The sequence below is a fragment of the Annulohypoxylon truncatum genome (assembly GCF_022578515.1).
Source record: "Annulohypoxylon truncatum strain CBS 140777 unplaced genomic scaffold F4807scaffold_36, whole genome shotgun sequence".
Classification (NCBI taxonomy): Eukaryota; Fungi; Ascomycota; class Sordariomycetes; order Xylariales; family Hypoxylaceae; genus Annulohypoxylon; species Annulohypoxylon truncatum.
In genome coordinates this window covers 228515-248931 of record NW_025953822.1, presented here as the reverse complement: position 1 = coordinate 248931, position 20417 = coordinate 228515, and the positions used below count along the sequence as shown (strand labels likewise).

Below are 20417 nucleotides of genomic sequence, written 5' to 3'. Positions count from 1 at the left end.
GCCGTGCCAGGCTCCTCTCTACGTCAGAACACAACATTAAAAACATTGAGAGCCATTAGGAGACGTTAGTAACTCTCACCGCTCCACCCAACCAGAAGTCGGGACCCATCTCAATTGAGGTCTGGATCGCCCAAAACCGCCAGGTCTTTCTCTTTTTTTTATTTTTTTTTTCTTCAATGGTGGAGTCCTAACGAGATAAGGCAAGGGGTGTGGCCGTGTGGCCCTCTCCCTCTCCTCTCCTCTCCTCCCTCTCTCCTTCGCTCCTTAGCCTTGGCCTTGGCCCGGGCTCGGCTAGCCACCGAAGGGTCGCACTTCATGAGCAACGTTGTTGCGTTGTTATTCATTTCACGTTATCCCATATGAGGTTCGTCTGCCGGTAGTTCTGCCAACAGCCAATCCGAACCTAGATGACGGCTCAACAGCGAGTGCTCTTACCATCTTACCATCGGCCCGTTATCGCTCAACGTCTTCGCCTTCGCCCTCGCCATCTTTCGCTCTCCCTGTGGCTCATGGGTATCATGGGTAGATGGAAGTGTGGGTGGGTGGTGGTGCGTGAGTGTGGCCCACCCGGTTGTCACCATTCTGCACTACACCATTTATGAACTTAGATCATAATAGTCATAATGGGAATTCCATGGATATGTATTCCGTATCTGTTTCCAAAATACATACGGCATTGTACATATTGTACATAGCTGGTTGCGCGTCACGATACTAAGACAAGCACCGGTTAGGTACAAACCGAAAGAGAAAGAACCCACCACACCTAGCATACTACTCCCAGCACCTGGGCAATATCCATCGTACCCATCATACATCCCAGAAAGTTTGAAGATCAGTCTGAAGAGGTCCCCAGTTTATTAAATTCTGGACCGCCCTTCACTTGCCTCCGCTTTGTTCGAAGGAAACAGAAGGAGCCCTGTACATAGCAACACCCTTTTGTCGTAATCACAATCCTAAAATACCCAAGTCCCAAGTCCTCACTCCCAAGCCCCCAAGCTTGCGCTTCGATTCCTTCAATGTTCTTTGTCCCATCATCGTCCCTTACCATTCGTTTCTCTTCGTCGTTGTTGTCGTTGTTATTGTCGTTGTCGTAGCACCTTGACCACCTTCTTAACCTTAGTACCTTTTCGATTGTACAAGACAGGGACTTGCAATCGAAATATCCCAATACCCGATTTCATCGATCCAGTTTCTCCGTTCTAGCCTGACCCAAAAAGAACCGTTGACGTTACTAAAGTTATACGAAAAAAAATACATACTTATTAGCCTATCACCCTTTCTTCGCCCGTAAGCTTATACGGCCGTACGTACGCATTGGATAAAACGTAGAGTTTCGCTAGGACCGGTTACCTTAAACCGTGCTTCGTCGGCAGCGTTGACAACGTCCGGTGGATAACGCTTTGCACTGCCCGTTAGCCAGTTAGCCAGTTAGCCTTTTTAACACCCCCTTTCAACGCCAAGTCATTCGTTCTACCATTCCACCCGTCACCAATCTTGGTCGACATGGACAAAGCCCCGGGGTCGCCTCGCAATGATGCCAGTGCGACTTCCACTCCCCCCGAGGAACCTCAGAGCCCGGCCTCAGCCTCGGCTGACCTGACCGCCGGCACGAGGAAAGAGAAGGGACGTGTGCGCTTCAACAGCATCGCCGGCGTCGAGCCCCCGTCCTTCCTGGACTTGTCGGGCATCTCGGCGACACAAGCACGCCATGATGGCGCATCGCTTCCACCGCGGCCCCGGCCTTCGGTGTTGCGTGGGAATTCATATAACTCAGTGACCAGTATTCCCGAATCCGTCGATAATGATGATCCCGCTTCCGAGAAGGCGTTGTCGGCGCATGCGGCTCAGGAACGTGCTCAGCAAGTTGCCGCCACCCTGTTGGGCTCCCGGTCTGCTCCCGGGTCGACTAGGACGTCTCTAGACTCGGAAGCTGAGACGGTGAACAGCGGCGGTATCAATGATATGCCCCCGGGATTCCCTAACATCACCCTTGAAGAGTTTCCCATGCAAGTTCCGGATATCAACAATGCCGATGCGCAGAAGAATACGTCCCCGGAACATCGTGCCCTTAAAACGGAGGCATACAACCTCGTTCGATCTCACACGCAGAGGAATAATCGCGGAGTGTATCACCAACCGACGATCAGCACCGCTCTCAGCTCCGGTCAGATTACACCGATCGAAGGACCAAAGCACGAGCTCTATGTACCGCCTCCGTCAGAATACCGCCCTAGTGTTCTATCCAATCTCCTAAAGCTATATAAGCCACCTGATTCGACGCTCTCTCCTAACTACCCGCACAGCCGGAAGTCCGAGCATGGAAGTGAATTTACCACGCCAGGTTCCTCGGGGGCTACGACGCCAAATCGACGGAAATGGTACGAGAAGAATCGTTCGCAAGACACTCTGGCTAATCTGGTGGAAGCATCCGCGCGCCTTGCTAGTGCCGGGGTTAGCGGGGATGGACCATCGGCGACCAGCTCGAGACCGAAACGACCCAAACATCGACGAAGCCCTAGTGGACGGATGTTGAGTTTCGGCCGTCCACGGATGGAAGATGAAATCCGCATCACTATGCATATCGCGGAAACATTGACTCGTCAAAAATACATTATCAAGATGTGTAAGGCTCTCATGTTGTTCGGCGCCCCGACACACCGTCTCGAGGAGTACCTGAGGATGACGGCAAGGGTTCTTGAGATCGATGGCCAATTCCTTTACTTACCCGGCTGCATGATTATCTCTTTCGATGATCGTTCAACCCATACTACGGAGGTAAAGATCGTCCGCACAAACCAGGGGATTGATCTTGGAAAACTCAGAGATGTTCACGAGATATATAAACTCGTTCTTCACGACAAGATAGACCTGGAAGAAGCCATCGAAACCGTAACAAGAATAACGGAAGAGAAGGACAAATTCCACCCGTGGCTCAGGGTTTTGGTGTTCGGCTTAGCAAGCGCAACGGTCGCGCCATTTGCTTTCGACGGGCAGTTAATCGACCTGCCGATCTGCTTCTTCCTGGGCTGCCTTGTTGGGACCTTGCAGATTATTGTAGCACCGAAATCCGATCTTTACAACAATGTCTTCGAAATAACCGCCGCCGTTTTAACGAGTTTCCTGAGCAGAGCTTTTGGCAGCATCAGGGGCGGAACGCTATTTTGCTTCTCGTCACTAGCTCAAAGCTCTATCGCGCTGATTCTCCCCGGTTGGTTTGTCTGTAAGTATATGGTTTTAGGATGGTTCTTGGTATGCTTCAACTAATGGTTCTCTTAGTATGTTCCGCTCTCGAACTTCAATCTCGTGCTTTAGTCCCCGGTTCCATCCGCATGGTTTACGCTATTATCTACTCGCTATTCCTTGGTTTTGGAATCACGGTCGGAACAGCGCTCTACGGCTTGATGGATCCTAAGGCTACCTCGGCGACGACCTGTTCAAACCCGATACCTACCTACTACCGATTTCTTTTTGTACCACTCTTCACTATGTGTCTTGCCTTCGTCAATCAGGCAAAATGGAAGCAAATGCCTGTAATGGTAGTGATCGCATTTGCCGGTCACGTCGTGAACTTTTTTAGCAGCCCTAAATTTGCTGCCAGCCCTCAAATCGCCAACACATTGGGCGCTTTTACCGTTGGGGTCCTAGCCAACCTGTATTCGAGGCTAAGGCATGGCGTAGCTGCCGCCGCACTTTTACCTGCCATCTTCGTGCAAGTACCAAGTGGCCTAGCGGCAACAGGAAGTCTGTTAAGTGGGTTAAGCACAGCAAATGAGTTGAACAACTCAACGGAGATCGTTAATGGCACCAGCACCGTGAGTAACTCCCAAATCTTTAACCCCATAGAGCTATCTGCTAATATCTAGACTAGGTCACGATTGATAATAATCAACCCCTTGATACGATTGTGTTTAATGTTGCTGCCTCGATGATCCAAATAGCTATTGGTATTACCGTGGGCCTGTTTCTAAGCGCGCTGGTTGTCTACCCGCTTGGGAAGCGCCGGAGTGGCTTATGGACCCTCTGAAGTTCTACAGCAACCCCCCTCCTCTCTGTTGTGGATTTCAGGTCTAGGCGTTCGTGTGGCGGCAAAAGCAAAATGTTTCGATTAGCAAGCGAGTATTGAGTAACAAGCATCACTCTACTGTAGATGATAGCATTAGATGGCTCTGGACAGCATATAGAGGTATATTATAGAGGTAATGAGGAGGAAAATAGCCTTGCGGCCGGGGGTGATATTTGGAACCTCGACGGAGGTTCAGTGATGACATGTGATATGAGGTACAGCATATGCGCCGGCGTCAAGGCTGTTTTTTGCACAAATAGGACATTTTATTATATTAACGACCCAAACATCTACTTCTCCAAATTTTGCTACATGAACCTTGGGTTATCGCTTCCAATCCCCTCCACTTCCGCCTCCACATTGACAAGAAATTAAGCTCTTTACTGGGTTAGAATTCGGGTCCCGGTAAGATATGGCTTGCATTAGTTGTACTACCCGTCTTTTGACGTTAAATGAATGTGGCGTCGGGCAGTAATCTACTAAGACATCTCAACGCCACGTGCGAAGATCTACTAAACCTTACCATTACCCCCTTGCCTTACACTTAATCTCGACTCCCAGTCACCCACATTATCTAGGTATAGATACCTCTCTAAATATTTGGGGTGCGATTAACTGGAACAATAGCCTGAAACATATTACTAATATCTAAGATCAGGAGAAGGTCGGGTCTTGTCGTCGTCGATTAGCCCCCCTTTTTTTTCTTCTTTTTCTTTTCACTTGTGCCAACACAAACCGCTGTATTGGGTTGAAAAGGGCTACCGGTTTATTTTCGCATAATATTGATAACAGTCGAGGCCGAACTACAAACCTTTTTACGCTTATCCAGGAAGATTTCGAATTGATAGTTTGTGAATCACAAAAGTTATGAACGTGAGTTTTCTCCGGGAGTTATGTTTTTTGACAACGTTGAAATCACATCCGGAAAAGGGGGAAGGGGGTACCTATCGTACTGCTTGATACCAGGTAGGTAATCACCACTACAATAATTCATATGTTATGTGAATATTATCGATTAATAACAGCCACGCTTCAATGTCCTTCGCATTGATCTTAGATACCTATCTTCACAAGAATGGGTACCTGCTTAGCCAGGAAGTATATGATCGCACCTTGTTATGTCCATAGATAGGCATTCAAGTAACTAGGTAGGTAATGATATACAACCAAGGGCCTTGATTTCTTCCCATTCTCTTCCTATCCTACCTAGTAGTTAATAATATGGAAAGGTCGACTTAATGAATCAAAATATTATATACAAGTCTCAGAATTTCCTAATTCAAAAGCCACCACTCCGATTTGTGGTTTGTTATACATGTTTCGTCTTCTCTAGGATAAAAATGGCCTTTTTCTTATTATTTCTTCCTTAATACTAGATACCTATAGACCCGTTGATCAAGCGGGGTTTTGAGAGATTAGCCAGGTCTATTTTTCGTAGTCCTCTCCGTCTTCCATGGTTCCGGCCAAATCCGAGTGCATACTATTTGTATTCCTTCCTAACTGCAGGCTTCCCGGGTCCATCAAGGCCGACTCTGTCAAGGGCTGAGAGTAAGTGGTTAGAGAGCAATTAGTTAGATGCAGCGAGTGTAACATTTACGACGAATATATAAGAGCTTAAAGGCCTTAAAGGGTTCTAGAGAAGTGGCAGACGTCAGTCAAAATCTTTTATTACATATAAGCGGACCAAAGGCGAGCTATCTGCTACTCTCACTCACTCTGCGACACAGTCTCCAACGATGAGCCGAACCTCTGGCAGACTCCAAGGCATGCTATTTACCTAGGTTGAGTACTTCTAACAGTTGATAGGGTCATTCGAACCATTTTGGAAGCACTAGGTTACTTGACTTTTTCGATACCACTTATCAGCCATATTAATTAATGAAGCCTGAACAGCTTGTTTACACTTGTCTTTATTAGCCTGATACACATGATAGTTACCTAGGCAATATCAGCATTTGCTTAATTCTATCTGAGGTCCCCTAACAACCGACAGGTTTGGGCCTGCAGTACTCGGAATATCAACAGGTAGACACTTAGTTTCAAAGGGCTGGCTTGTGGTTGACAGGTCAGTCGTAAAAAGTCTGAAAATTCAGACAGTTACCTAAGACCTCGCAAAGCAGAAATACGGACTTCCGGGTCGCTTATTATCATTTCTCTCGATTTCCTTATTGAATTTCCCCTCCGAATCCTATACTAAGCTTTTATTAAAGTTATCCCCTATATCAAAGATTTCCCAATTAAAATAGCTATAGTATATAGGTCTCAACTACTACGAAAATACTTCATAGATTTGGTCCTCCATTACAATTGGTATCTTTTCCCTCGTGGCACGAAGGACATTGCACAAAAGGCCGGGTCGCCAAGAACCACCAATTGTTGAAATGCTGTGTTGCTTGCGAAACTTATTGTTGTTATCGTTGCCCCAATATAGACGATAAAAACCAGTTGCCAGTCCAAGTGTGGCAATGGGAGGTCTTGAAAGGGGGAGTGATGAAGATACCAGCTCATCTATGGATAGATGATTTTATCACTGTCTACCTGAACGTTCGCTTAGTTCATATTCACTTCTTTAAGCATCAGTATTAGTCCTATAGAAGGTAAAGCCTAAGAATTACCCACGAGTATAATCTAAATCAAGCCCTTGTACTATTATATCAATGAGAACCTTCATCCTTATGAGAATACTGAATATCGATCAATTTGTTCAATGATTTATATTGTGACGATAGTCGCAAGACCACCAACTAAGGAAACGACGAGGTGGTCAATCTTCTCACCACAATTCATTTGCAAGCGACCAACTTCATACCTACATAAGAGCATATATTGTACGAAACTAAGGCTTGTCAGATAAATGAGAGACAAGCTCCCTTACACAGAGAATGTAGGAGCTTGAACCTCTATCACCCAGAGCTAACGATCACGTAGCCTGAACTCATGAGTGTAGATGCTCCTATGGATGCCCTCATATGCAACATATTACATTTAGTTCGTGCAGGGCTCGCGGCTAGAAACACTCTTGCTCTTGCCCACCTGCCGGCTGGCGACTTTTCAGAACGCCATACTATCGGCTAGACAGTGACTCCTTCACCATCCTTCTTCACTAGACCCTCAGAACCAACTTGCCCCTTTTTGAGATTGACCTCGGTCACAACTTCGAAACCGTGCTTCGCCTACACGTCCCGAGTCTAAAGGGGAAGGCCATAAGTTTACCGACTATAGAAATTTATCGTTGACAGGTTCAATTGTACGTTGCAAAGTTTTAAAAACTCTAAAAGTGCGAGACCGAGGAATTGAACCCTCGGCTCGGCCAAACCCAGGGTTATTGTGCCACCAAGGGTGGCTTCCAGTTCTAGGGAAACTATATCGCTATTCTCGATGAGCATTCTCTTTGGTGTACTGTCTTCAATATCAGCGTATTTTACTGAACTAAACGGTTACTGGCAGGTATCTACTACTACAACTGGAAGCCAGGTAGTTATAGGTATCGAAGTATGTTCCAATGAAAATATGTTGGAACGTCGGCAATACCGCGGATTACGACTCTAAAGGAATAAAATCTTCCATCTGCCGTTGGTTATGTGGGTAGCATTCCAACGTCGCAGTTGGATTCTCATTCTATCAAGGACCGGCGGGCGACAAAGTGAATGTGGCTTTCAACACCGGCCAAGACCTCTTGCGCCGTGGGGGAATCAGCGCAAAGACCGATCTCGCTAGCGCCGATCCCATCTATTCGCAGCCCCCCCTGCCTCAGGCTAAAAAGGGGGAAGATTTCCTTTCATGTGGCTTGGTACCTGTCGTTGCGGGCAGCTGTGATATGAGACTTTCATCAGCCGCACGCTGTTGAGTAGGCTCGGGAGCAAGCGAGGGCTACTCAAGACTTGGTAATATGATATCGGGCTACTGCCTTGGGTAGGTGTCCGCGGAGTTTGAGGTGATATAGAGTGTCCACGACAACGCTTCATAAAATTGAATATCTGTAGTATCTTATCTTCCGGCTACCATATTTGGGCGTTTCCTCTCAGGGGTATTGTTTGCGCCGAAATGCGCTCCTAGTTTCCAATTAGAATCATTGGTATAGGAGAAGCCAGAGCTAAGGTATCATCTTGATCGACGTGTAACCCTCAGTCCTGTTCGAGGCAACCAGTTGCGCAGAATCTCCATATCATGAACATGCTAGATAATGATAGAATGCACAAGTGACTTAAATACAAGTGGTGAATGCGGTAGTTAGTTGGTAGTTACCAGGCCCAATCAAGTAGGCCAGTACCGAGATAACCCTTGTTCATATTGGTGATCCTATGTCTTCTATATTGACGTATTATCAGGTAATAATAACCAGCATAGACATATCTACGGATACTGACGCAGGTGTGCTGCCATGCCTGATACATCGAAGCAAAGTGAACAGTAGCATGTACCTAGCCATACTACGAAGTTTGGTGCACTATATGTAAAACGAGGGGATTCCAGGTACATAGGCAATCTACGTCCCAAACCCTCCCGTGCAATGAACGCTCTCCTCGGTGTCTCTTCCACCCATAGCCATTTTGTATCTTGCCGCCATATATGCGTTCATGTTCCATCGGACATCGCTCTCCGCATTCCTCTTCAGTAATAGTCTATCTATACTCATATCAAGACATTCGACAGCGGGCGTTCCCGGTCTCGCGAACATGTACCCCGCGTATCGCTAGGCCGTTCGCCCGTCATAGGGGGCTAGCCCAAAGTCGAACTCTCCTCTGATTGATCCTTGAGTTCTATAATATGCAATAGTAGATCCTGTGAGATGCCCACTGCTGTGCTTATCATTCGACGCGCTTGCCTCATAGATAGTCGAATGCAACGGTGACATTTCCCTGATTTTCATGGCTTATTGGATGGGAGTATTGTTGAAAATAGCGAAGATACTTACATGGCAGTGACCTTGAGATGATCGCCAGAGACTACATTTTCACGATGAAGATGACGGATCATGAATATACATAGGATTGTTAGGTTTACATAAGAGCTTTTGGTGCGTACCATCAAGAGCTAAATATGTTGACCGATATATGTAATCGAGCCTACTGATGAAATACAGCAAGCGTCTGGATTCGCTGATTTTCGACACCGCCGTCTGCAGATTCGACCGAAGGGAGGTAAGGTGGCGCATGGAAATACGACGGCAGATATAAATGTGCTCTTGGGCATACGTACTACACGTTGATGCGAACGAGTCAAAGCGTGAAGGGTCACGATAGTCTCATGTCGTGCAACTTGAGCTCGCTGTTAATGCTATCATCGCGGGGTCGAAGACAGGGGACATAACCTATTTGCTACCATGAGCTTAACGACGGGGTGATGCTCGTCTACAGGTACTCACGGGTGTCGACATAGACTCTCTTTTCAGGAGCGAATTGCTGCCCCCTTCACTCATAGCGAGGGGTGATTTAAGCTAGCGGCAGCCCTAGATATCAATGCTTTTGCATTGAAAAGAGTGGCACCAACGGTCTTTAAATTGCTCAACTGGATCTTGCATTTAGACGATGCTGTCTTACTTTGAACGCCAACGGACACAGCTAGCCAGGCTCAATATAGGTAGGGCGACTGAACAACCATCTCGGAATAATGTCGAGTTGACGCCGTGAAACCTAGAATACTCCCAAGAGAATTCTATCTTTTGGAAAAACTTGCCTACATAAATATTCCGACAGGAGATTTTTAACACCGACTGAAGGTCGGTGGACGTGACTGCCAATCAAATTCCGGGATCCCTGCTAGATGTTCTCATTTATTCAGGTGCTGTGGATTTATGAAAACTTAGCTCATTGGCAATAGTACCTGTTTGTAAACATTTACCGACGGTATGGATCGCGCTAAAGTATGTCTTTAGGACGCAGCATCTCTGATAACGATCGGATTATGCCGCCGCTCTGCTGTGCTGGAGCAAAAGCTGAAGGTCCTTGTGATTGCACAGCTTCTGTCAACCTTTTAGTCTCCTTATTTCAGCTGCTGAGGATGGAAATTGATTCTGCTTCGCTTTCAATCGAGCGGGGGGCAAGGAACTGCATATCGACAATTCGGCTGAAAACAGAAGGTATTCGGAGCTGGTATAGGTATATATATACACCTCAAACTCTAGGCCTTGTCGTCTAACTCATGGAGCTTTGATCCTAGTTGCCATCCCTAGCTTTACTATATTAGTTAAGTCCTGATTTACGGATGACTGTTTGCTAGATAGCGTGTGTCGGTAAACTCGATGCCTGGGTAATTGCGCAACTCTGATGATAATGTTGCTAATATTTAGCATCTCTTTTCTTCCAAATGAAGGCGAGTTAGCGATGTTCGCGATTCATACACCGTGGAATAAAAATAGATAGATGTGGACCTTGCTCTGAATTGCCTAGGCTCATAATTCTTTTTTTCTTTGGATTGTTCCAGCAGCATGGGTATGAAATCGCCGCATGCTCTTGGCATAGGTAGGTTTGCTGAATGTGGCAAGGAGACGAAAATGGATTCAATTTAAAAGTTTTCTGGATCGTGAAATATTTAGATCCGTAGTGGACGTAGCCCTACTTCGCTGGGTTTTGACATGTGAAAGGCGGTATGGACCGTAGGATGCTGTGTAATGAGGTGGGGCTAATCCTATGTATCGTCCTATGATTGAATATCCCGTCTGCCGTCTCGTCCGTGAAAGGGACATGGGATCGACATCGGTAGGTACATGATATATGCACATGGGTTTCGGAATCGTGATAAACCTCGATGTTTCACCGGTATCTAAGGGTTCCTTGTTCGCCCGACGGCCCCTGTGAGTTAGTAAATATGGCCCCATCGTGTCGTGATATTCGCAAGTAAGGTCCTCGGACCTAGGAGTTTAGACGTCAGGTGGCAAGTGTACTGATGAGAATTCATCCATCATCTTAGACCGAGGTTATTAGATATTAGAAACAAACGTGAAAGTTAGTAGGTGAAAACTCTGCGCTTTGCCCGGCGCGTTAGATGCTTTTGAATCTGATAGTCATTTAAGAAATTACTTGAATGCTTTAGAAAAGACGAATGCCTCCGGGAACCCAGCCCAAGGCTCCATCTGGCGTACCCAAGCTGGATCCTCCGAGCATATTACCTAAGAGAGCAGGTCCTGCAGGCTGGTATTTAAATACACGTGCAACTCGCGATCCGTAGACCGGAAACAGGTTCAGGTTGGGTCATTCAAGGTGAACGGATTTGCCGGTCCAGTCAAAGTGACGACGACGTGCATCATTTCCAATTGCCGAATCGTAGGCGTAGTCTCGAACACAAAAATAAGGCGGTGTTGAATGCAGGTTTGACCTGTATTCTAACATACATACACGTCTTCATAGGCAGATGGATATGTAGGCGGCTTCACTTAGTAGGAGAATGTCATTAAATTGGCCGAGTGATCCGTAGCTGTCTCTCTTCCTTTCGTAGATTGGTAGATAAAGCCAGGGTTGGGCAAGCGCGTATGACGATAGCATGATGCAAAAACATCCGAATAGTCTTGGCTTTACTGTATGCAGCTGAGCTCGTGTCCATCTCTGTGCTTGAATGAATTTCGTGGCCTTCGAACCCGACTTCGAGCCTGAGGAGCATAATAAGTCAAGCAAACCATCAAATCAAAGGGTGCAATACTGGAAACATCATGCTGATAAGTATTTCCAGAACCCGGGACGTGCAAGGGGGGGCAAGAATAAGGAGCCAGAGTTGTCGATCAAAGGACGAGCAGCTAGGGGATAGGGGATGGTGTAGTGCAATTAGATAGGCGAGCCGAAGGCGGGTAGATACCTAAGGTAGGATCAAAGATCGTGATTGCGATTTACGAGAGGTAAGGAAAAACGATTTGATGGTTACCTACCTATCTAGCCCCGAATTTCTAGTGCATTAGTGAATGCTTCTTGCCTCTTTCTTCCGGAGGACGCAGGAAGCGACGGAACGTTGTGCTCGTCGTGGTTTGCGGGTTCGCGACATTTGAATTTTCACATGCCAGAGACCAGGGTAGAGATAGTGTAGAAGGTAGGTGCTAGCCTCTACTGCGCAGCAGCTACGCTGGTAGGCTGAGAAAAAGAAAGAATAAGCATCCATGGATGGGCCTTGACGCGTACTATAAATGTACATGTGCATTGTACATGGTACGTGATCAAACGCTTCGACACTTCGGCGCTTCAAGGTTAAAAATGCTCCCATCAACCCTCGTATAGCCCACCGGGATCTTAGAGGCTTCAGGTGATACATAAGAAACAATTAGCTGCTGTGTAATATAACACAATACAATACACTGATCCCACATACCAGCAAGGCACATGTTGTGGCACATGCTATAGGTTCCTGGAGAAGGTATGTGGTGTTCTATGTTGTCCGTAGGTGATTGTCTCGGTAGGTACCTATCTGCCTGCCGACACATGCTATCACCCCTCCGATGTGTAACTGTACAAAGGGCCAAGGTACCCGACCCGTAGATCTACTGCAGGCATCAAGGTACCGCTACCCGAAGCTGTTGTGGGGCTTATAGGTCTTGATAGCGAGAGAGGATCCACTATAGCATGGGCAGCGCATCAGGAGCTCTCGGGTTCAGTGACTTCATTGGCCAAACTGAAGGACGCGGAATGCGTCAATAAGGGCCAGAAGAATGGTGGTCATTTTTGCGACCAGGACGAAGATGTAATGCGACCCCTCTAATGCACCTCGCGATCTGTATGCGCAGCGTGCGCAGGATGGCGCCAGGCACATAATAGGATTAGCAAGAAGCCAAGGACCTGTTCTAATCGAGTCCGGGTGTGAAGGGAAGAGGAAGGGAAGGTACTACAGTAAGGTGGGCAAGGTGGGCTAGGTGGCTAGGTGGGCTAGAAAGGCAAAAGCACATGTCAAAAAGAATGTTGGCGCAATCTCATCAAGGTTGACTTCTGACTTCTTGCTATGTACTGACTACGGCGTTGTACCGCTTATTTGTTATTTTATAAGAAGACGGTTTCACCTGCAGCAGTCGTTGTGCCTCGTGCCTTCTTTCACATTTCCATTCCGCATTTTTGCCTTTAACAGACCTGTATTTAAAGTTAATAAGTGCTGACCTGTTAACCTTAACCAACCTAGCAGCCCGACGATTTCCCTTTATCTCTCTCACATTCTAATTCCATCCATCCTATCCCTACCTATCCAATCCTGTAACGAATAAGCAAAGCATTGATCAAGCTTCCTCGTTCACCCCTCTTCTATTATTCCCGAGCCATCATCAGTACCCAACAACTCAACTACATTACAGCGCTTTCTTGAGTTTCCTCCGTTCATATTCCATCCTTTCTTGATATCTAAGTATCAACAACTTAATCCTTGCTTAACTCTTGCGATGGCTACCCAAGTAAACGGCGAAGTCCACCCCTCATCCGCGACTCTGTCGGTAAGTCTGCGATATTTCTATCTATACCTTGTAACTTTAGATCCCCGATATGCCGAGCCGGCTAACATCGCAATTTTATAGCATATCACAGGATACCCTGTCATTAGCGATGGAATCGCCTACTTCAAAGGGAACCCTTACGGCCAGAAGTCGATAGAGCTGAGCGACTCGGCCTACAAGACCTTTGCTAAGCCCGTCATCCCTTACCTCTCGAAGCCTTACCAATATGTCTCGCCCTACATTAAGAAGGCCGATGTCATTGGTGACGATACCCTGTCCAAGATCGATGCACGCCTACCCGCCCTCAAGAAACCGACTCACGAATTGTGGACTGATGGCAAGAACTTCTTCCTCTTTCCCGTCCGCAAGGGTTACGAAACCAAGGACCATGTCTTCGACGTTTACAGCTCCGAATATAAGAAAGTTGGCGGTGAAGGCTTGGTAACATCCGGCAAGGCGCTCGTCTCGACCGGTCTCGTGGTCACCACCGAAGCACTCAACTGGGTTGGGGACTTCTTAAAAGCCAGAAAAGTGCAAGCCAAGGAAGCAAGCAACAACGCAACCCAATAGGCCAACTGCCAAATGGGGGACGCATAAGGAGATGAAAAGACAACTCTCAACACATATTTCCTTTCTTTCTTTTTGATACCACGCTGCATTTTTCTTTCATTGGCCTTTTAACCAGAAATTTCGGAATCCGGGCTGGGTATTGTGTGTCGGGCAACTTGATGGGGGTGTATCATGAGGGCATATGGGCCTAGTCTCTAGGCATTCACTTTCGCTTCGCATCCTGGCGCAAGGAAAAGGAGTTTTACGTTCCGTGAGCATATCTACTCGAGGAGGTGAAAATTCGATTCGATCATCCGGTTAACTTCCGATCATAACCTTTGACACAGTCAAACTGTTGATAAATTTCGTAGGGAGGAAGACGAGAGTGTATACGTACGGAATGGAAAGGGACGCTGGCAAAGTTGATTAGGCCGAGTCGCGCGTAATTAATGACCTGTATGAGAAGAAACTAGATTTCGATTCTGTTACGTTTGTTTCCCATTGTGCTATGCTATTTTATCATCAGTAGGTCTCATATTTGGTAGTCGACTAAAAGGAACCAGTGAATCGACTTGAATTAAGTGAGTAAATAGAGTCAGCAATGAAAAGCTGATACCAAATGGATTAAGTTCGCCCAGCTCCGAGTCGTGAATAATTACCTACTTATCTGCTGTATTCTGTAAATGAAAAGAAAATAGCATCTTTACGTAATCGCAAGATTATTCTTTGCAACCGGCAGGTGCAGGTGACAACGGCTGTGGAACGGAAATATTTAGCGGGTACGCCAACTGAAAAAAGAATCACGTGGTCGGCCATGACATTGACCTGGCAACGGTGCTTATGTCAAGATAAACACACTAACCCGCCTATCATCGAATTTCTAAAGTTACTTCTATCGCCTCCACTATCCATAATTTGCCGCATTACCATACAATAACCTCAAGAACTTTTGAGACACTTCACAATTGAATGCTGGAAGTTGCACAGGCTTCATATTGCTGACAGTTATAATATTAGTCACACTCCTGCCCGTATACAATCCAAGCTACACTTTCTCAATTGCAAGGCAGAAAACAAATGATTGACGGCGACCACTCGTCTGGCCTACCAGGCTCACCACCAGGTAGCGCTACGCCACTTCAACCAATATCCTCCGACCGAGCCAACCAGCAGCGCGATCCTGCCTCGGTCGCTTCTGCGCGATCCGACCACCAACGTGACAGCGACGTGCATGACAAGATCCGTCAATTCAACAACATGACGCATAACGGCCCCGCGGGCGCGGCATCTATGTCCAGACAGCTCGAGCGGAAGACTGCTGACGCGGCTCTAAAACGGGCTATGCTAGGCCGTGAAGAAGCAGAAGCCGAGATGCGGCGCTATCGGGACGAGGCTCGATCACTACGCAAGCAGATAGAGGAAAGCCGTGCCAGAGAGCGTAAAGTGGGCGAAAGACTTGAAGATGTCATGGTGAGTACAATATAACTAGGATGTTGACTAATATGAGTCCGGTTTACTAACAATGTCTTTGAAGGAGAAATACGGCCAAGCGAAAGAAACATTACAACACAGCAAGGCCATATGGGAGAAAGAAGTACGCCAAGCGCGTAAAGAATTATTCAAGACGCAGTCGGCCATCGTAAAGTTACAAGAGGAGCTAAAAGTCGTCAAAGCCGCTTCTAAGTCCATAGAGGAGTCCTTAGCAAGAGAGAAGGAACTTAGCAAAGCTAGAGAACAGGAAGCATTCCAATCGCGCTACCAACTTGCCAACATGCAAGAGCAGTTAGAGAAGGCTCTCGAGCGCATCGCGTTCGTCGAGCAAGAACGTGACGCATACAAGGCCGCTGCCAAGAGCGAGGAGATTGCCAGAATCGCCGCAGAGGGCCGCCTACCACTACCCCCCGAGGACCCGGATAGCGAGTTCGCCTCTCCTAAGAAGGAAAGAGTTTCTTTGTCGGCCGTCGACATCCTCTCCTCCGCCGCGAGCGAGGCTGAAATAGAAGAGCTGACCCGCTTATGGCAATGGGAGAAGCAGAGAGCCGACCGTGCTCAAGAGCATCTCGAATTCGTGAAGGCCGAGTGCGAGCTACGATGCTGCTCCTGCTCCAAGACCCCTCGCCCGCGGAGAAGCGCCCGATCATCGATCCGTCAAGAACGGCCTAAGTCGATCGCGGTTATGGACCCAGCCGATCTTATGATCTTAGGCCAGGAGGCCGGTTCTTCAGAGCAGCGTACTCCTACACAAGCCGAGCACCCAGACCAGGAGCAAGAGCGTCAATCAGAGCCCTCTCAGCCAGAAATAATAGAACCTCCTGAGGAAAGCACCACGCCGCGGGAGGAACCTGAGATCAAGCTACCGAAGGGACCTAGACGGAGCACGATATTTGTGCCATCGGAGGGCATTTTCAGGACTGTCTCGCAACAAGAGCTCGAGGCGATGGGAAAAACCGTCGAGTCTATACCTGAGCCGCCTACGCCCGTAGACTCTCAACCGGATCCCCCTCGCTATTGCCGGACTCCCTCTGTCGAGCCCCCGACATTCGCCCTGTTAGCGCAGGAGCGCACTTCCCTCCTCTCCCTCCTCAACGCGCCTCATGAAGGCGACTCCCAATGCATGCCCATGAAAATCCCGACTATTCCCATCGCACGCCACGCCGACCTCGAACAAGACGAGGAAGAGGCTACACGCTCGGACCCGGAGCCCGAGGCAGAGGCAGAGGCAGAGACAGAGGCAGACGCTCAAGCGCAGATGACGGCGGCGGAACACGACGCCATCCGGCCGCACACCTCGGCCGCGTTCTTCACGGTGACGAAGACGACGACGGTCCCCGTGCGCGAGGACAACTACCGCGGCAGCCACAGCACCAACAGCTACCGCAGCAGCAGCAGCGAGCCGCCGTCCTTCGACGTGAACAACCCGGCGCTGACGCCGACGATGACGCGCGAGCAGGCGCTGGCGATGATCAAGGAGAGGCGCGGCCGGGCCAGGAGCGCGGCGCAGGGGCTCGCCACGCCCAAGAAGCAGATGGTCAAGGGGGCGGGCGAGAGGAGGGATCTTAGTGCGCCTGGGGGCCGGAAGGGACGGTCTGCGTGATGGGACTTAATATCCCGTTTACTTTACTTGTTGCTCGTCTGGTTCTACCAACTTCTAAAGAGAGGTAGGATTCGACAACCTAATATCTGATGGACTACCTAATGGAATGGGTGAGATGAATATTCGCAAAAGGCCCTTTTATGCTTCGGCGCCGAGGAAAGGGGCTCAGGCGTTCAGATACCATACCCAGAACGATTGCATTTCCATCGGCGTTTTCATTCTTCTTTTTCTTTTATCGCTCGTTTTTTCGATTACCTTTCCCCCTTTTTTTAGGAAAGGAAAGGAGGGAGGCAAGGAGGGAGGGAAAGGGGGGAGGACGGGAATCGGTGATGAAATGACATGGAATGAGGCGTTGGATTTTCTCAGACCTTTCTACCTATTACCCCTTTACCCTCTCGCATCGCGCTGCGTTGACGTTTTCCCTTTTTTTTCCTTGTATACCTTCAGCTTACGACGGGGATGACTGGCGGAGTTGGGGGAAGGTTTGTTTGACTAGGGAGGTTACATACTTGCTACACTAGGTAGTGAGGTTACCGATCGTAACGGAAAATTACTATTATTACTCCTATTGTTTTATTTCGCTTGTGGTGTGAGTGAGATGTGGGGATAGCAAAGCGTAGATGAATTATGTGCATATTCAGTATCTGCACAGATATCGCGAGATGTTTATTTGCGATTGCCATGACATCCGAGTTCATGAAATCTGCGTATTACACTAGCCAATCTGATTTGCTTTATATGAGAGGTTTGTAATGCTGGGGACGTCGGTTCAGCTTTGAATCCCAGCTTTAGTTCAGTCAAGAGAGGATTTCCAGATCTGAGATATGGAATGGACGGTCTCCTTTTTGTCTCTGCTATAATCTAGCTACTAAGCAACAAACTTACCCGCCAACAAAACGGTAACGATCCATTATTGATGGGCATGTAATCTTCTAATCTAAACAGGTACGCAAAAGCTTCAACCTCTAAAGTTGCCACCTTTTTTCTATGTCGGGCGAGCCCTAACTTCCGCCCGTGGAATCGGCACCCGTCTCTTCCAAGGCCTGGAATTAGCAATCTCTTTGCCTTTCCTTTAGGGAGAGGTTCTGAGGATAAGGGGGCTGAAGGAGGACGTACGCCTAGGGAGTAATGATTTGGTCGGCTTGAGGAGGTGTTAAGTTCTTGCTTCGAGATAGACTGAAAAGGGAGAAAAGGGATAAATCCTCGATATTGCACACCGTTCACGATACCAATGACCGGGTGATGGGCGTACGGAGTCCCGGCAAATGAGACTTCGGCAAGCGGGGCGAAGATGTCTGCGTAGGCAATCCGAGTTTATACTGACACAGTAGGTAGATATTACACCCCTGGATTGACATGTAGATATAAAGATGCTGTAAACATAATCTGCTTATAGATTTCGTATTCGTGTTCCTTGAATCGTGAGTGGTTGGAAATATCCGGAGTTGAAGATCGACCGCTTATAGCACCCAGGGACCAATCATAAGAGACCATTTAAAAGCAGTCGATAGCTCAAGTGCCATAACTCTTTTCCTCTTCTAATCAGTTGCGAGTTTTTATCTAGGTGAAGTAATTCTACTTGCCCATCCTTAGGAGATATCTTGTCTGTTCAAAGTCAGCTCTGATTCTAACAGGTTGGTGGTAAGGTAGGTATAAGATTTAAAATGTCTTTTTTTCAAGGTTTATTTAATGTCATGGTACATGCAAGTCCTATGATACAAGCCTCGTCAATCCCATGCATGTCCTTTTCGCCTCGTCGTCATTCCCTAGGTACTGACTCTCCAAATACCTGTTGTTGCTGCGTTGCATTCAAATAACACCTTCCATACAATCGCATGACGCCTTTCACGTTTCCGTTTCCATATCTATGTCGACAAACCATCTCCTAGATATTGGCTTCGGGAAGCCATGTCAAGGATTGTGGGCAAATGTGATAAACCGCTGGTTTATTGGCCAGTTAATTTGCTGAGAATACCACCGCTCTTAGGCTTCTTGTCGTCGAAGATCCTCAATAAACTATTCCAGACCTGGCCAGGTTCTTGGCTAGCATCGATACCTTTCCAGATGCCGGTGTTCTTATAGTATCCGACGACCGGAGTAGTCTGGTTGTGGTAGGTAACCAGGCGCTTCTTCAGTGCTTCGGCATTGTCATCGGATCGCTGGATCAGAGGCTCGCCAGTAATGTCGTCCTTCATGGGGACTTTAGGGGGGTTAAATGTGCTGTGGTAGCTTCGGCCGGAGGCAGGGTGAATTAAGCGACCGGTGATACGCGCAACCAGAAGAGCGTCGTCAATTTGTAACTCGACAGCATGCTGTAGCTTCTGGTTCTTATCCGACAGCATCTTGTCGAGCGACTCAGCTTGAGCGACGGTACGAGGGAAACCATCAAGGATGAAGCTGAAACATGGTTAGTTACACCCAAAGCTCGAAAATAGTGCGTAGTGCTGATCGTAGGCTATCAGGCACATGGATGCGCGTGCACTGGCACATCAACGGGGCGGTATAAAAACGTACCCGCCCTTGCATTCCTTGTTGTTCTCGAGTTCCTCCTTGATCATGCCAATGACGATCTCGTCGCTGACCAAACCACCAGCGTCCATGATCTTCTTGGCTTCTCGTCCAAGAGGGGTCTTCTTGGCAACTTGGGATCGGAGCATATCACCAGTGGCCTTGCCATAACAGTTAGCAATTTAGTTCCGCATCCACGACAGCTACCGCTTTAATATTGACTAGCTCACAAGATGGCAGCAGGCGAATTTTTCTTTTATCTTTGGCGCTTGCGTTCCCTTTCCTAAAAACCGCGAAAGTTCGGTCAGCGCAACTCTCAATTAAGACCAATTGAGGCTTAAACATCCCAGTCCAGCGATTTTCCCGGTAATATCGGGAACGTGAACATACCAGCTCCAGGAGGACCCATGAGAATCATGCGCACGCTCTCAGTAGATATACCGCCAGCCTGTCGCTGTTCCAAGCGCCTTACACGCTCCTCCAATCCGGACACGACGTCCTGCAATCGCTTCATCTCATCGTCGATTACACCCATTTTGAAGAGCTCGGAAGGAATCAATTAAGCCTGACCAAGGCGGGAAAGAGAGGCGACAGGGTAAGTCTTAAGAAAATGAGAGATATAACAGTAAGGGAAGGACAAGGCGAAGGTGACGGAGTAGGTCGGTGGAAGAGTTGGAAGAGCGTAGTAAGTTGCAAAATGTTGAAAAAGGCTGGAAAGTCCGAGGTTCAGCGGTTGTCTGCGAGGTCGGGGATCGGGGAATTCTTTTTTCGAAAAAAATGTACCGGATGTGTACCTGTCTGACCTG

At 47.8% G+C, this 20417-nt stretch overlaps 5 protein-coding genes across 5 annotated transcripts; 3 read left to right on the top strand and 2 right to left on the bottom strand.

Moving 5' to 3' along the window:
• The first annotated feature begins 1162 nt into the window (after positions 1 to 1162).
• On the top strand, positions 1163 to 4143 carry F4807DRAFT_240114 (DUF1212-domain-containing protein). The gene is made up of 3 exons (XM_047994274.1): positions 1163 to 3223; positions 3280 to 3815; positions 3872 to 4143. Exons 1-3 carry the CDS (start codon positions 1507 to 1509, stop codon positions 4025 to 4027), a joined length of 2409 nt encoding a protein of 802 aa, XP_047850701.1. The 5' UTR covers positions 1163 to 1506; the 3' UTR covers positions 4028 to 4143.
• Positions 4144 to 11806: 7663 nt separating this feature from the next.
• F4807DRAFT_240046 (uncharacterized protein) lies at positions 11807 to 12354 on the bottom strand. Its single transcript, XM_047994273.1, has one exon. The coding sequence runs from the start codon at positions 12299 to 12301 to the stop codon at positions 11951 to 11953; it is 351 nt and encodes a 116-aa protein (XP_047850700.1). The 5' UTR covers positions 12302 to 12354; the 3' UTR covers positions 11807 to 11950.
• A 605-nt stretch (positions 12355 to 12959) lies between these two features.
• On the top strand, positions 12960 to 14763 carry F4807DRAFT_440165 (uncharacterized protein). Its single transcript, XM_047999278.1, has 2 exons — positions 12960 to 13460; positions 13542 to 14763. The coding sequence occupies exons 1-2, from the start codon at positions 13410 to 13412 to the stop codon at positions 14028 to 14030; spliced, it is 540 nt and encodes a 179-aa protein (XP_047850699.1). The 5' UTR covers positions 12960 to 13409; the 3' UTR covers positions 14031 to 14763.
• Positions 14764 to 14882: 119 nt separating this feature from the next.
• F4807DRAFT_440163 (uncharacterized protein) lies at positions 14883 to 17713 on the top strand. Its single transcript, XM_047999277.1, has 2 exons — positions 14883 to 15479; positions 15544 to 17713. The coding sequence occupies exons 1-2, from the start codon at positions 15087 to 15089 to the stop codon at positions 17101 to 17103; spliced, it is 1953 nt and encodes a 650-aa protein (XP_047850698.1). The 5' UTR covers positions 14883 to 15086; the 3' UTR covers positions 17104 to 17713.
• Positions 17714 to 19049: 1336 nt separating this feature from the next.
• F4807DRAFT_463944 (adenylate kinase cytosolic) lies at positions 19050 to 20146 on the bottom strand (the record flags this gene model as incomplete). Its single annotated transcript, XM_048002044.1, has 4 exons — positions 19050 to 19500; positions 19618 to 19772; positions 19842 to 19894; positions 20002 to 20146. 4 exons carry the CDS (start codon positions 20144 to 20146, stop codon positions 19050 to 19052), a joined length of 804 nt encoding a protein of 267 aa, XP_047850697.1.
• Between the last annotated feature and the right edge of the window lie 271 nt (positions 20147 to 20417).